Source organism: Xyrauchen texanus, chromosome 14, assembly GCF_025860055.1.
Source record: "Xyrauchen texanus isolate HMW12.3.18 chromosome 14, RBS_HiC_50CHRs, whole genome shotgun sequence".
Classification (NCBI taxonomy): domain Eukaryota; kingdom Metazoa; phylum Chordata; class Actinopteri; order Cypriniformes; family Catostomidae; genus Xyrauchen; species Xyrauchen texanus.
In genome coordinates, this window is record NC_068289.1 from 11,684,499 (window position 1) to 11,699,587 (window position 15,089).

General features: G+C 36.1%; 1 protein-coding gene across 1 annotated transcript in view; it reads right to left on the reverse strand.

Moving 5' to 3' along the window:
- Positions 1–15,089, reverse strand: part of LOC127655233 (UDP-glucuronic acid decarboxylase 1-like) — a 95,132-nt gene that overhangs the window by 32,751 nt on the left and 47,292 nt on the right. The window contains exons 7-8 of the mRNA XM_052142912.1: positions 11,153–11,257; positions 3,823–3,882 (exon numbers count right to left, since the gene is read on the reverse strand). Coding sequence (XP_051998872.1) covers positions 3,823–3,882; positions 11,153–11,257 — 165 coding nt within the window. The remainder of the gene's footprint in view (positions 1–3,822; positions 3,883–11,152; positions 11,258–15,089) is intronic.

Below are 15,089 nucleotides of genomic sequence, written 5' to 3' on the forward strand. Positions count from 1 at the left end.
ATAAACGCTTCTTCATTTGCACCATGCAAGATTTTAAGTGAATGATGACTTTAATTTTGGTCTGTTTCTCACACAAACCAAATCACATTGCTTTTTAAAGCACACGTGTCATACTTTACTGTATGTTGTCCTTTTTGGAGCTTGACTGTTCCAGTCATAAACTACTAAACTGCCATTTTATTGCCACAGATTGTATTCTCATCTATCACTGCTGTGACTTGATTGAATATAAATGGGTGCAATCAAATTAGAAAGACAAACATTGGCATGGGCATGATTATATCATATTAGAAAGTCAAATAAATACACAATTTGCATCACTGATAATGTAGTCAACTGTGTCTCTGCATTGTACTTTAAAAATATACAAATTTTCTTTAGAATAACCAAGCGATGCTGCTGATCTCCCCAAAAAAAGCCGTTCCTGAGAGCAATCAAGTAAGAACAATTTTATCCTGCTGAAATTTTCATTGGACCCTCAAACGAGTTATACCTGATCAACTTCTTAAAAACAATAATTGTGAAAGTGTTTTCTTTTATTGCATAAACCAGTTTAGAGGAGATAAAATGTACATTTGATCTCAGACACTGTATAAAGGGAGCGATAACAAACAATAGGGGTTGATAAATAAATTTCTATACACTATTTACAGTCATATTTAATAAAACTACACAATGATCACTCTAAGACTTATAGATATTAGTTAAAACAATTTTAATGCATGATTTCCTGTTAAGCTGCTTTGAAACGATGTGCGTTGTGAAAGCCGCTATACAAATAAAAATGACTTGACCTGACTTGAATTTAGAATTCTCTCAATAAGCTCATGTATGGAAGAAATTTTTTGTGTTATTACAAATGTACAATCCGTCCAATTCGCTGCAAAAGTTGCTTATACAGCAATGTTCTTGGTTTTTAATTGAGCTAAAAGTCAGATTTTGAAGGCTGGATCAAAGGTTAAGGCCTCTACAGGTGAAGTGATGGCATAGAAAATCTCTTGTGAAAAATGTTTCACCTGAATGAATGCTGTACTTTATTAATCTTCTCTGCAGTATCTTTTAGCCACGCACATGCGGGTAGGGGTCGAAAATGAGCTTCAAAGATGATGGTTGAAAAGAACAAACAATGCATGCAGAGTCTTTGGATTCACAATGTTGCGCAAAAGTTGAACATGAGAGAGCCCTCTGATCTCATCTGTCCACCCCATAACTGATAAGAAGGCAATAAGATGGTAATAACTGGTAAGATGACCATCTTCAATTCTCTCTCGATGCAATCATGGATGGAGATCTGTGAGCATCCCCAAATGAGCTCATTATCCGACCATCAAAATCTAAAAGATCAATTGTGGTTTCCTCTCTGTCAGTCTAATAGAAATAAATAACCTCTCCTCAAAGAAATGTAGATTTACACAGAAAAGGTGTGGGCTAGGCTGGACATGTTATTTTCTAGCATGCAAACCACTCTATGTCTGGAGATTTTCTGGTTCAAACAGGTTTGTTGTTTCAGACGCCTGACTGTGTGTGCTCTAAACATACAGCTCAATTCACCATGACCTCTCAGCAGTGCAATTAATGTTTAATGAAAGGCATTTAAAGTCTTTGAGTATTTCTTGTGGCTAAGGGCATTTGTATGAGAAAAAGAGGCCAAACAATGTTTAATCAACAGTTCCATAATACTAATGGAAATAGGCAAGAATGTTTGTTTTTTTTAATCTTGAAAATAATGGTTTTCAAAAACAATTATACAGCGCAAATGCTATAAAAATGTTTTAATGAAGGAATAGATTTTGATTGATAAATTGTAAACCTTTAAAAAAAAAAGACCTACACTGAGCTCCGAGGTTGTTAATAGTTTTCTTCTGTTGAAGTCATCAGTCTGCACAATTTAAACTTAATTTTAAAAGAATTTAAATTTATGTTAAATCGTGTTTAATAGCGGAGGGGGAAAATCCAGGAATCCGATATTAAGTCAGTCTCATTACATTCTCAAATGACATTTATATATAGCTGAATATTTAGCAATAAACTTAAAATATATTGGTTTCTACACTTATAATCAACAACTTTAAATCAATAGTTTTATAACTGACCATTCTTTTTATTTTGATTATGTCATACACCATTTTTCATGGGATTATAGTTAGTTCCTTCATTTAAGACATCAAGTATACAGTATTGTACCTTTGTCTTTTTGCCCGGTTTTCAAATACTGTTTTGCTTTAAATTTGTTATGTGATTCACTTTGGACCTGGTTGTGGTTAATGTCTTAGAATTCTTTTAGAAATGATTTTATGAAATCCCTATGGACAAAATGAATGGGGAAAAATACTTTTCAGAAACAAAAGAGCTAAAAAAGTGGGAGGGTACTCTTTTGGTAGACATCTTCAGACTTCCTGTAGATTTTTCTTCTAATTGTCCATTAGGCCCTTTCTTGAAATTGCTCACTCCTCCAACTGTGTGACGTTTAAAGACTTTGTAACATATACTGTACTAAGCTTCTAGTCCCCCCCACAGCATAATTTATATGCTTGGCCACTGACTTAACCAAAATCTTTAGTGAATTGTTTTAATCACCATAGTAATTCAAGATCTACTCCAAACAGTCACAATATTTTTTTCTTTCAGTCAAAGACAGCTTTTTTGTGTGTGTTTTCCCTCAAAATATTGTATATTGTATATGTAAAGCCATATACAGTGGCAAGAAAAAAAGAATGTGAACACTTTGGAATTTCCTGTATTTCTGTATAAATGTGTCTTAAATAATTGCTTTATCTTCATCCAAGTTACAATAATGAACAAACACACCCTGTTTAAACTAATAACAAAATGTTGTATTGTTCTTGAACATACTGAATACATAATTCAAACAATCACAGATTAGGTTGGGGAAAAGTATGCGAACCCCTAAGCTAGTGATGTCAACAAAGCTAATTAAGAGTCAGGAGTTGGCAAACCTGGCATCCAATTAATGAAACGAGATTGGAAGTGTGGGTTAGAGCTACTTTGTCTTATAAAAATAACTCAAACATTTTCAGTCTGCTATGTATGGCAAACCATGAGCATTAAATGCACAAAGTGTCTAACAATACATACTCTGTTTTGACAGTTGTAGTAGTACATCATCCGGACACTTATAGTAGACTTCTTTATGTTGCATTTTCAGTGTTAACGTACTACTCCCACTACTTACATTTCAAAATTACATAGAATAGTTGGCTGTCAGCAGTCTGCACATTCACAGATCTGAGGCTACACATGGAGCATAAATAAGGAAAGTTTCATCCCTGCAGTTGCATTTGCATCTCTACTTGAGGCAGTGGAACATGTCCCAGCTACAGACAGAGCAAACAGACTTTAAGTTCATTGAGGATTTCACAGGGATGAATCTAAATAAATTACTTTCTTTAAATGAACGGACTAATTGAAAACTTTCCTGTGTGCCACTATCATTATTGCCCAGTCAAAGAGACTTTGACTTTTGCTTTTACGATCGCCATGTCAACAGCCTCAGTTAAGAGCAGCTTCCATATAAAAAGGTTATGAAAGAAACACAACAGAACAACAAGTGAAACTGAAAACAGGCCTAAGAGGACTGCGGGGTAATATAACGGGGGGTGTGTGTGTTGGGGGTGTATAGTGTGTCATTTGGGACACAGCTAAAGACTTGACTAAGTCATGGCCTTTAAAGCCTTTGCATGGACTCTGCATGGTATCTGAGACTTGAGATTTCTCCCAGATTCTAATTGACCTTTTCATAGGCTATACTTTTTCACATCACTCAAGCATTAATGTATTGAGAGTTTATATATGTACACATACCTCCATATACTTCTGAAGTGGAGGCAAGGAGCAGTCGAGCTCCGACTCGCTTGGCTAAACCTGTGAATAGAAAGAGACATGAGAAAATAATTTGTTAAAATGTATCTAACAAGGTAGAGTATGACTCTACCAGCATCTCCCATAGGGAGAGTCAGAAACAACAAAACTAGACATCAGTCAGAAAAAGTCAGCAAGGCTACAACAATCTAACCACACAGCCTCATCAAGATTTCAGCAAAAGAATATTAATGAGCTACTACCCTTCTCTTTCACAGCTCAATGTTTGGATTGAGGTGTAACATTTTAATTATTGCTTTAAGCATTTTGAGAGGCTAGAAATGTATTCTGATAGTCGCTCTATTATTGCAGTATGGGCATAGCATGGACAATATAAATGATTATATGCACACATACGCATAGTTCACATATGCATGTAGTTTGATATGCCATTTTTGTCCCTCACACAAATAGCTGGTTAGTGACCAAAAGGCAGATTTTTAAAACAACAGCAATACTTTCTACAACTAATGCTAAGATCAGTAAGGAATTTGTACTTCTGTCTGTCTTGTTCAGATGAAAGCAATCATCAGGTCCAGATGGAATCGGCAATCATTTTTTAATTTTCACTTAAACTCCACTCCAACTTTTCCATTTGCTGTTTTCTCCTCGATCCACACTCATTAGTGAGAAACCCTGATCAAAGTGATACTGGAGCAAAAGAAAACACAGGTGCACTCTGACTTCAAAAAACATGCTTCTGCTTGAGGCAAAAATCGAACTCTGCTTTCCTTCTGCACCTCTCACATACTCTGGTCTGGAACAAAGTGAACAGTGGAGTGATACAAAAAGTTATCAAAAATATTATCACTCTTGAAACAACTTTTGGACAGTCAGATTAGGGGACTGAAACAATATTCCCAATAATAATACTCCCCAACAGTATTAAACTAAACGGACAGGCAGGGGGCAAGCAATGTGTAAAACATTATGAATAACAAGCATTCCAATTCTGCAGATATCTGTAGAATTTATCTGGAGTTCTTTGGGCACAGCCTCCGTTTGTAGTTATATCTGTAATTGCAGAGGGTACATGGAAGATGGTTCATTTAATGTCAACACAGAAATGATAGCTCAGGAAACCTCAATCACCAAGCCATCTATATTATGGCTCTTTGCTATTGTACTTACAGACAGTGGATGTCTGACTGAAAAGTGCAAAGACACTGAACAAAGAATGACTGAAAGGAGGCTAACCTTTTCAAATTGACAGCCACAAAATCAAACTGACAAATTGGTTTTACCCATGTGGCAATTTCTGGCTTTACTTCCACAGTTCCATTACTAAAGACACAGGCTGTGTTATACCTTATTGATTGGTACACGGAACTGTAAAGCATTGTTAGTTTGTTTGTTAGTTTAAACATGTTTCATAATTGCAGGTAAGGCCAAGTCCACACAAATGCATTTTCGTTTGACACCGATTTTGCTACATTTAAGACACTCATCCACACTACTATGCTCTCCATAACCACATACTTTGGAAAACGGTGACATTAGAACCTGAAAAAAAAAAGAGGTATGGATTTGTATGGAACATGGTATAAAACTTTTGGCTTCAGACTGAGCTGATATAATTGGGATACAAGCATTACGACCATATTGTTGTAAAAATATATTTTTAACTACAATTCATCCAAACACTAGAGTTTAGATCTTTGCATGGTCATCATAGAATTAGCTAGAGTGCAAGTGTACAAGTAGTTCTATAACCATGTACAAATGAACTCCTAGGCCAGTGCTGCTCAACATGCGGCACCATCTTTTGTGGCCCATGTTATGATTTCATCATCAAAAATATACTTATATACTTATACTATAGCCTATCAAATGTGTATGAACTGTGAGGTATCAATTTTCAATTTACTGTAGTTTTCTGTAAACAGTTTATCTTACAATAATGGCATTAAAACGCCTTCACGCAAATGCTTATTAGTGACAGTGGCATATCAGGCTTATTTCTGGTGGGGCACAAACAATCACTTGCCTAACCCAACATGATGCCATGCACAACAATCCCTAATAATATAATCTCAGTACAAAACATCACTAAAACATACACATCAAAAAGCTGACAGTGAAAGCAAACCAAATACAGGCAAAGGCAAATCAAAGGATGTGCGTATTAGCTCACTAACTAGCAAGAACAGCATAAAATTAAAGTCAAATTTTTTAGCAGTTACTGTAATCTAATACAAACCCACCTGCCACTAATGCTGAGATGCCACTGATTAGCGATCTGCGTTACTGCCCACTAAAGAGTAAAGTCACTTGAGTAGTTTTGGATATATCTCTCCTGATTTTTGAATGTATCTCTGGTTTATGTGATTGTGGCAGCGGGGGTGTGGTCGAGCGCCCGTTCAGGGAGAGAAAGCGGTAAGGGCGCTTGCACCTGAGCTAAATTATGCCTAACACCTGTCTCTAATTTCAGTGAGCATGGGGAGAGTGGCATATAAATGGCCATGCCACCGCTAGAGGCGCGCGCGAGAGAGAATGACTTTAGTGACCAATGACTGGCGTGTCTTATGTTATTGTGAAGCTGAAGACTCAGAGAAGTTTATGTTGACAAAGTGTGTTACACTGATCTGATTAAACTGAGAAAAGCACTGAGAAGAGTTCATGCAGTGTGTTGAAGGCAGAGAAATAAAGAGCCTTACTTGACTGCATCTCCTCCCATCTCAGAGCTTGAACGTGTTACACTGATGTTGAACACTCATGGTGATTATTACTTTACAGGGTTTTTGACAGTGACAACCAGGCTTGTGGAGTAACAGAATACTGGTAACAGCATTATGTCATCAATAATGTGTAACTGTAATACATTACATAAATTGATATAGACTACTGCATGTTTAAGAGTGGTACAAATGCTCAGAATGTGCAAGACATCTCTTCTGGTTCTCTTTTGTGTTTCACGTATGTCAGGAGCGCCAATCACAGGTGTTATTTGCTCATGCAACAGTCTCACAACACTACTTTTGCATCACGATGACCAATTGAGAAAATCCATTGTTTTTCTACATTTCAACATTGTCTTTTTAAAGGAGAAGAGGAAAACAATATTACAGTTCCATGCAATTTATGCCTTCCAGCTGTAAAGATGACATCATGATTTAAAGAAGCATTTAAAAGGAAAGACCACATGGAAATCACGTTAGCTACACAAAAATGTATTAGGGTTTCCCAAATAGTTTCAGTGCCCGACCATCCATTAATCGTTTGACATAAATTGCACATCATTGAAGGCACGGCAGAAAGGAACATGTTCGAGACTGAAGCGGATCCCTCCCCCCTATGAACAGCCCATAATGCCGTACACAGGATGGCCACTGTATTAACCCTGGCCTGAAATTCCAGCATGTTTCACCATCATAATGCGGGGAAATCCCACACATTTTTATTCACTTTAACATGAAGCTGAGAATTGGTAAACCAGTCCAAACAGATGAACAAATCAAATCATTAATCTTGTCTTTGTATCAAACTGTAATTCCAGATTCTGCACAATTCAGAGTTAATAAATCAGCTCATCCATGCTGAACTCGCCCTTTCTCAAGCAACTTACAGCAGCAGCTCATTGAACACATTTATATTAGTGAGCGCACACAGTGAGGAAGCGTAGTTGCGTACTAAAACTAAGATGTTGCAGTTCTATAAACCTGTTAATTTGACATGCGACTAAGGCCTTACTATCTGCTAGGGAATTGGCTGTTTACTGCTTGTGGCAGTGTACGCTCCTCCGAATGGCATAGCTTCAAAAGCTGCTGATACATCGCTGACTGTGTTTACAAACTAGAGCAGCAACACCCAGAGGCACCAGCTACAGTCCTTGGGCACTTTAACAAATATGTGGTTGAGCACACAATCCCTGTTTTTTTCCATTATGTGAGGCATGGAACAAGAAAGGTCAATATACTAGGTAAATGCTTTGTCAATGTGGCAGGGGTGTATGAGTGCCACATTAGACCACCAATTTCCAGTTCAGATCACAATGTGGTGGTCTTGATACCAATATATAAGACTAAACTGAAGAGCAGCAAACTGGTGCACAAAAGTAATTAGGACATGGTCAGGGGAAAACACAGATACAACAAGAGTTACGACATAATATATAACATTTTTACATAGACAGTAATACCAACTTGGAAAGTGTATACAAACAATAAGAGCTATGTGACTAAGAGTATCAAGCAGCTGATTAACAGGAAAAAATAATGGCTTTTAAAAAAAAAGACCATAATGAATTTCATCACTATGAAATACATGGCGGGAATGACTTCAAAAGGTTTGAATTAGTAGGCACCAAGGAAAAAAATCAATATGTTGTGGTATGTCTCCTTAGTGGATGCACAAAAAGTAGAAATTAGTGTGACAGATGTAAGGAATACTTTCCATCGTTTGCATTAAAAGAAGGCAACATGTCCAGACAACCTACCCCATCCACTTTAAAAACTTTTGCCTCAGAATTTGCTCCTGTGTGGCAGAAGATTTTTCAGTGGTCACTGGATGAACACATAATTGCAGCCATTTGGAAAATGGCATACATCACAACCGTACTAAAAAAAATTATCCCCTAAGGAGAAGTATTATAGACCAATAGCCCTTAACCCCATTTTAAAAAAAGTGCTTGGGAAAGAATGTAGTAAAACACCTAGTTACATCCTAGATCCATATAAGTTCGCATATAAAGCAGGCCAGAGCACTGAAGATGCCATCATTACTTTGACACATTTTGTGAGTAAACACCTAGACAGGTCGCAAACTACCTATACAAGAGTTATTTTTCTTGACTTTTCATCTGCCTTCAATACCATAAAACCTGATATTCTGTTGTCAAAAATTATGAAACTCAAGTTTAATACTAATTTCATACTCTGGTGTTTTAGCTTTCAGATTAACAGAACACAGCAATTTTGGATTAACAGTCTTTCTTCTCGTATAATAACAAACTGAGCGGTGCCACAGGGTTGTGTACTGTTCACTTTATATACTGATGCTTATGTTGCTAGTACACCAAACCATTTCTCTTCATATATTCTGATGATGCTGCTTTGATATCCCTTCTGGACAGGGATGCTGATTTAAAACTGTATTAGGGGAAGGTGAATAGATTTATAGCATGGTGTGATCATTTCTTAACTGTGAAAACAGATAAAACTGAAGAAATTGTATTTGGTTTACAAGAGGATAAATACCCCCCAGCTTTTTCCATCCACAATAAGACAATTAATCAGGTTGCATCATATAAATATTTGGGTGTATATATGGACTTTAATTTACTGTGGAATTATAGTGCAGCAGTGTATTTATTTTTTAAGGAGACTGAGGTCTTTTGGTGTCAGCAAACAAATGCTGTTGTTGTTTTATTATGCTATCATTCATAGTATTTTGCTCTATGTGGTGGCAGCATGGTACAATAATATTACAGTAAAGCTTAGAGCAAAATTAAACTCCTCAATGTGTGCTCAAAGCTTGTAGGGGTCCCTGTTTTAGAGATATTTCAGTATGATCACAAGCTGAGGGTACTTAGAATAGCACGTAACATCATTGGTGATAGCCAAAATGTGCTTCACGACGAGTATAAACTTCTGCCATCAGGAAGGAGGTTTAGGAAGCCCAGACACAGCCTTAAGAAATTAAAGTGCTCTTTCATTCCGATGTCCATTGGACTACTCAATGCATAAGATTTTGTTCTGTGAATCGGAGATGTCGCACTGGAATAACAACAATATGTCGTACTAATGTCCTGTACTCTGTTTATCTAGTTAATGTATGTTTGATGATATGCCGTATTAATGTACTGTGTATATGTTTTAGTTATTGTATGTTTGGATGATGGTAACTGTAATCTCAATGCAAAGCAAATTTCTGAGGAACCGAACAATAAAAAAAGTATTAATATTATAATTTATTAGAAAGGCAGAATTAGGAAAAATGCTTTATGTGAAACGCTACCAGAACTACTCAGCAGCAGGGTGAAGAGAAACACTTAAACACCAGTTACATCTCTCATCTCTATCTCTCTAGAGTTTTATCTGACAAACACAGATATTTTCTATTTTAATAAGCATAGCATAACTACTTGCAGTAGTAAATTAAATTTGAATGTATAAAGTGAAGGAAAAAAAATTCTCATGACTTTCAGAAAATGTTTAAAACAAAATACAAATCTCCTGTGATGCATGTACAAACAATGCAACAATGCATAAGTTTAAGAACCACTACATGGTCAGAATGGCAACCTTTGAATCACGCTGGCGCCAGAGAATTATTGCACCTCGGCCTGTAATTAGCCAAAATGCTCCGTTCGACTTTTCTGAGACCCTCTACTCTTACCTGTGGAACGGAAGCTTGAACTCTGACCCACTTTCTGTAGATCCGAATTTCTGCGGTTTGAATTTTAGATATTGAATTTGGTGTTCTGAATTTCTTCATCTTGAAAACTTGAAGCTGTATTTTTTAAAACGGAATATTTACAGTTTAAGAATGCAGAACAAAAAATTTGCTGTTTGAAGATACATATTTATAAAATTGTGCCATAAAAAAAATAAAAACATTTCAACTTTATTAAATATGAAATGTCCAGGATTGGAGTTAAACATTTTCAAATTCAAACCTATTTAAAACACAATGTAATATTAAATTTGGACAAATCACACTTATAATTCAAATTCAAAAGTCTATAATTCGAATTCAAATTGTTTTGTCAGATATCTGGCTCCGTAGAAATGCAGTTAAAAGTGCCTGAAGTTGAAGAAAAACCATCCTATTTTCATCTCATGGCAAAGCTACTCCAGCTACTTTATTTTCACTATCCATTTAAAATAAAAATATTTACAAATATCATGTGTGAATTGATAGATATTAATTTTATTAAGTAACTTCTGATGTTAAATCAAAGCCATAAAGTTGCTAAAATATGCTGTAAAAAAACTAGGAGTAAGACTGGTTTGTTGGTGGGCAGGTTAGGTTAATAATATACAGTAGAACATTGTTCAGCTTAAGTCAGCAAAAATGCAGTCTGTGAAAATCGCAGATCCCCTGGCCTAGCACCAGCACAATTTTAGGTGGAAAAGGGGCAAGGAGTGTTCCTGTTCTGAAACAGCTGACTCTGCCTGTAATGGGACAATGCATCTGGGATGCAAAATATGCTGTGCTTTGTCCTGCTATGTAAAAGCCTACACTTTCCCTTTAACTACTGTACCATGTTTTTACAGTGTTTTGAAAATACAGTCAGTCTTGTAGTTGCAACCCTCAAATTTTAATTACTCACCCAGCATGTTGAGAGTCCCAATGGTATTTGTTTTCAGTGTCTTGATAGGGTTGTACATGTAGTTGGGTGGCGATGCAGGGGAGGCCAAATGATATATCTGGTCAACTGAGGAAAGAAATTGAGAAATTGAAGTGACAAGGAAAACTGTTTATTGAGGAATTAATTTTAGATAATTATAATATCTAGCATCACAAACTCAACCGGACTGGACAGAGAAAAACATTTCCATTTATACTAATATAAACATCAACCAACAGTGTAATAATTGCAGATACTGAATTGGGCCATTTCCAAAACAACAGCCTATATAGACAGTTACCATATGCCAGCTTATGTACCCAACCACATTTGTCATCTTGCTAAATCAATGATTACTGCCTGAGAGGGGACTATTGTGGCTGAAGATTATCATCCAACATTTTAATTAGTCCCAGAATCTTCAACTTGTTAGCAAACATTGTACTCTTCCAAGAGAAACTTTAGAGCACTAAAAATTCTACTGACATTCAGCCAATGAGCTAATGTTTGCAACACAGCTAGGAGTGAAATCCACAGATATGGAAAGGCTTATTTCAACACAAACATCATGAGAATCTATCGACCAATGGTGGACACACACACACATTTGGCAGAAAGGTCATGTTCTACAATATCTAACATCCTTATCTCCATCCTTTTATACCCATGCTTCATCTTTTATATGAAGTATGACACTCAGAATATTAGGAGAGGATGTGAATCAGACTGACATAAAGCATTAGTAAGTCAATATTTTCTCCAAACAAAAACACATACACCTCATTCAGTCCTCATTCACCCTGCACAACCGAGACGTGGTGATAGACATTGATCGATAAAAGAAAGCTTAGGATGGAGATTCGTTGAAAGAGTAGCTGACTGAAAATGAATGAAACCATAAGAGTGGCACACAGCAGCTGGCAAAACTCAAGCTTTGGCTATGCATTAGTTGGTATGGAGACAAAGAGCAAGAATCCTTTAAGGTCTACCCAAATGGTTTCAGCTAAGGATACATAAGAATGGAGACCAGCACACCTGGTTGAGTCAGAATCACAATAGTCTTGCAGCTATTCTGTTGGCTTTCATCATAGAGTCTGGTGCATATTGTAGCTTATTCTGACAAGCCCACTTAGATAGGAAGTGAATGTAAAATGGATGAGTAAAATGATGAAACAGTTCATTATTCAAGACATTTTAGTACAGTTTAGTACAAGTGGTATTCTCCAGTTCTTGTCATTATAGTTCCCAATATGTTTCAAACTGTTTGTGGGTATGCTGTTGGTGGCTGGGACTGGGGTTTTTATACAACCCACCATGAGGGGCTGCTTTCATTTCATGTGGACAACAAATACCTTGACAACATATTAAGACATGGTAAAATGTCATGACTTAAAGGAATAGTTCACCCCAAAATGAAAATGCTCTCATTATTCACATAACCTGATGCCATCCCATATGTGTCTTCAGCAGAACACAAATGTAGATTTTTAGAAGATAGAGCTCTGTCTGGTCACGGGTGCCAGCACTTTGCCGGTCCAAAAGTCACATTTAGGCAGCAATAAAATAATCCATGAGACTCCAGTCGATCATGAATGTCTTTTGAAGCAAATTGATATATTTGTGTAAAAAAAAAAAAAGAAAAGATCATTAAAACTTTATTAACTTTTAAAAAGTGCTTCCTGCCAACAGCTGACACAAAGTCCGCGAGTTCGGCCATTTCAAACAGCATCAGAGTCCTGGATGGAAGTGCCAATTTTAAGTTAAAACGTTTTAATTAACGACTTGTTTCTTACATAAACCTATCAATTAGCTTCAAAAGACATTCATTTATCGACTGGAGTAGCATGAATTACTTATATGCTGCCTAAATAAGACTTTTGGACCATCAAAGTGCTGGCACCCATTTACTTCCATTATAAGGACCTGACAGAGCTCTATCTTCTTCTAAAAACCTTTCTTTGTGTTCTGCTGAAGAAAGACAATCATACACCTCTGGGATGGTATCAGAGTGATGGTATCAGAGTAAGTGAATAATGAGACAATTCAAATTTTTGTGTGATTTATTCCTTTAAGCTTAAAAAAAAACACTTGACAAGGAAATTAAATACACCACAATATTTTTTTCATTAACATCTCAGATTTCAATATATGTAACATTAGGACTAGGTATCGCCAGCTACCACACGATATACAGTGTCATGATACATGATACGATTGAATACATTGCAATATATTGACACATATTGGATTTGATTCCGATTCACAAGCTCTTAATTTGATTCAATTCCAATTCATTTGGGTATATTTCAGTTATAATGTCTATTTTGCTAACATATGAAAGAAATTCTCTTTCAGTTAATGCTGTTAATCATATAGCAGACCTTCTAACTTGGTACATTTCGAAAATATAAATTTTACTAATTGCATTTTATAGTAAGTTGTTTTTTTTTATCATTTTGGTCAAATAGTTATACGTTTATTGATTACATACATACTGTACTTTGTACTATTTACAAGTGTTTACATTATGTAGAACACATACTACGTTTCTTTTCTTTTTCTTTCTTTTTTTTTTTATCAACAACTGACTGTAAAGCCCAAAAAAGATATTTAAAAAAGACATTAGTCGATGACAAATGGATTGCATGGATCTCATCATTGGACACATATTACATGGAATGAGTCAAACCAAACGTTAACTCAAAACGCAGTAAAAGGATATCAGAGCTGAACATCTTAGCCAAAATACTACTCAATCACTGGTGAGAGTGAAATGGCCAGCGTGTCCATGAGAGAAACAGTGAACCATGCAGGCTCAGTTTCAGTCTCATGATTCAAGAAGCATCTCTGACTGCAGTGAGAAATGCCAGTTTCAGAGTTTGTACTTATTTAGACAACCTGCTTCTCCGTTATTCAACTGTTAGAAATTACATTATTACACAAATAGCTGAATAGAATTATCAATACAGGGATCTAAAGTATGAATACAATGCTGTGAGAGAAATTATGGCAATATATTGATATATGATTGTATATGCACAGCTCTATGTAAAATGCAACAATAGCAAAATTTCCAATTCCAAAATTCAATTTATTTTGTATTTATTATATTTACCATACAGTTCTATATAAGTTGCACATACAATAGGTGTTAGACAATAATACTATAATTGACCAATAATTGCTTGAGCCATAATAAGTATGAGCAATAGCTGTGCTTGTCTTTGTAGCAAGCACTACTAAATAAACTAATTATCATTAACCCCCCACACAAAATCACAAGATGAGAAAGATGGTGACGCGCATGACATGCCCACCGGACACTCATAATTGAGCATGTCAGCAGATGGCTATACTCATCAAGGGCTGGAGTCAGCAGGGGAGATTTTCCATTACAGAGATTAACCAGCCTTCCTCTCACTTTTCCTGGCTTGATTAGCAGGAGTGGTGAGAGGTGTGATGCTGCCTGAAAAAGAAAGGCAGAAAAGACCTGTCCCACTCACAATTGGGCCATAAGAATAACCTGAAGCTCTTCATAGACTTAGATTGTTGCATTCAAAGTGCCTGTCGCTTAGTCTAATAACTTATATCGGTATACCTCTAACTTTCAAAACTTACAGTGTCAGCTAAATATAAATGACTTTCCAATTTAGGTGAAAGGCTTTTCACTAAAAAACAAAAACAAAGCCTTTTTAGAAACTCTCCCTTTTTAGAAAGCCCTTGCATTCTGGAAGTGGATTTTACAGATATGTAGTGACAACTGCACTGAGGTAAAAGTATTTCCTTTAGCTCAAATTAATGATTTGTTTTAAACTCACTTAAATCTCACCAACCTCAAAAAGAATTGATGTGGATAGCAGCTTTGGAGTAATAGTAAGGTTTTACTTCGAGAACATTCAGCATATATATATTAGTTGTT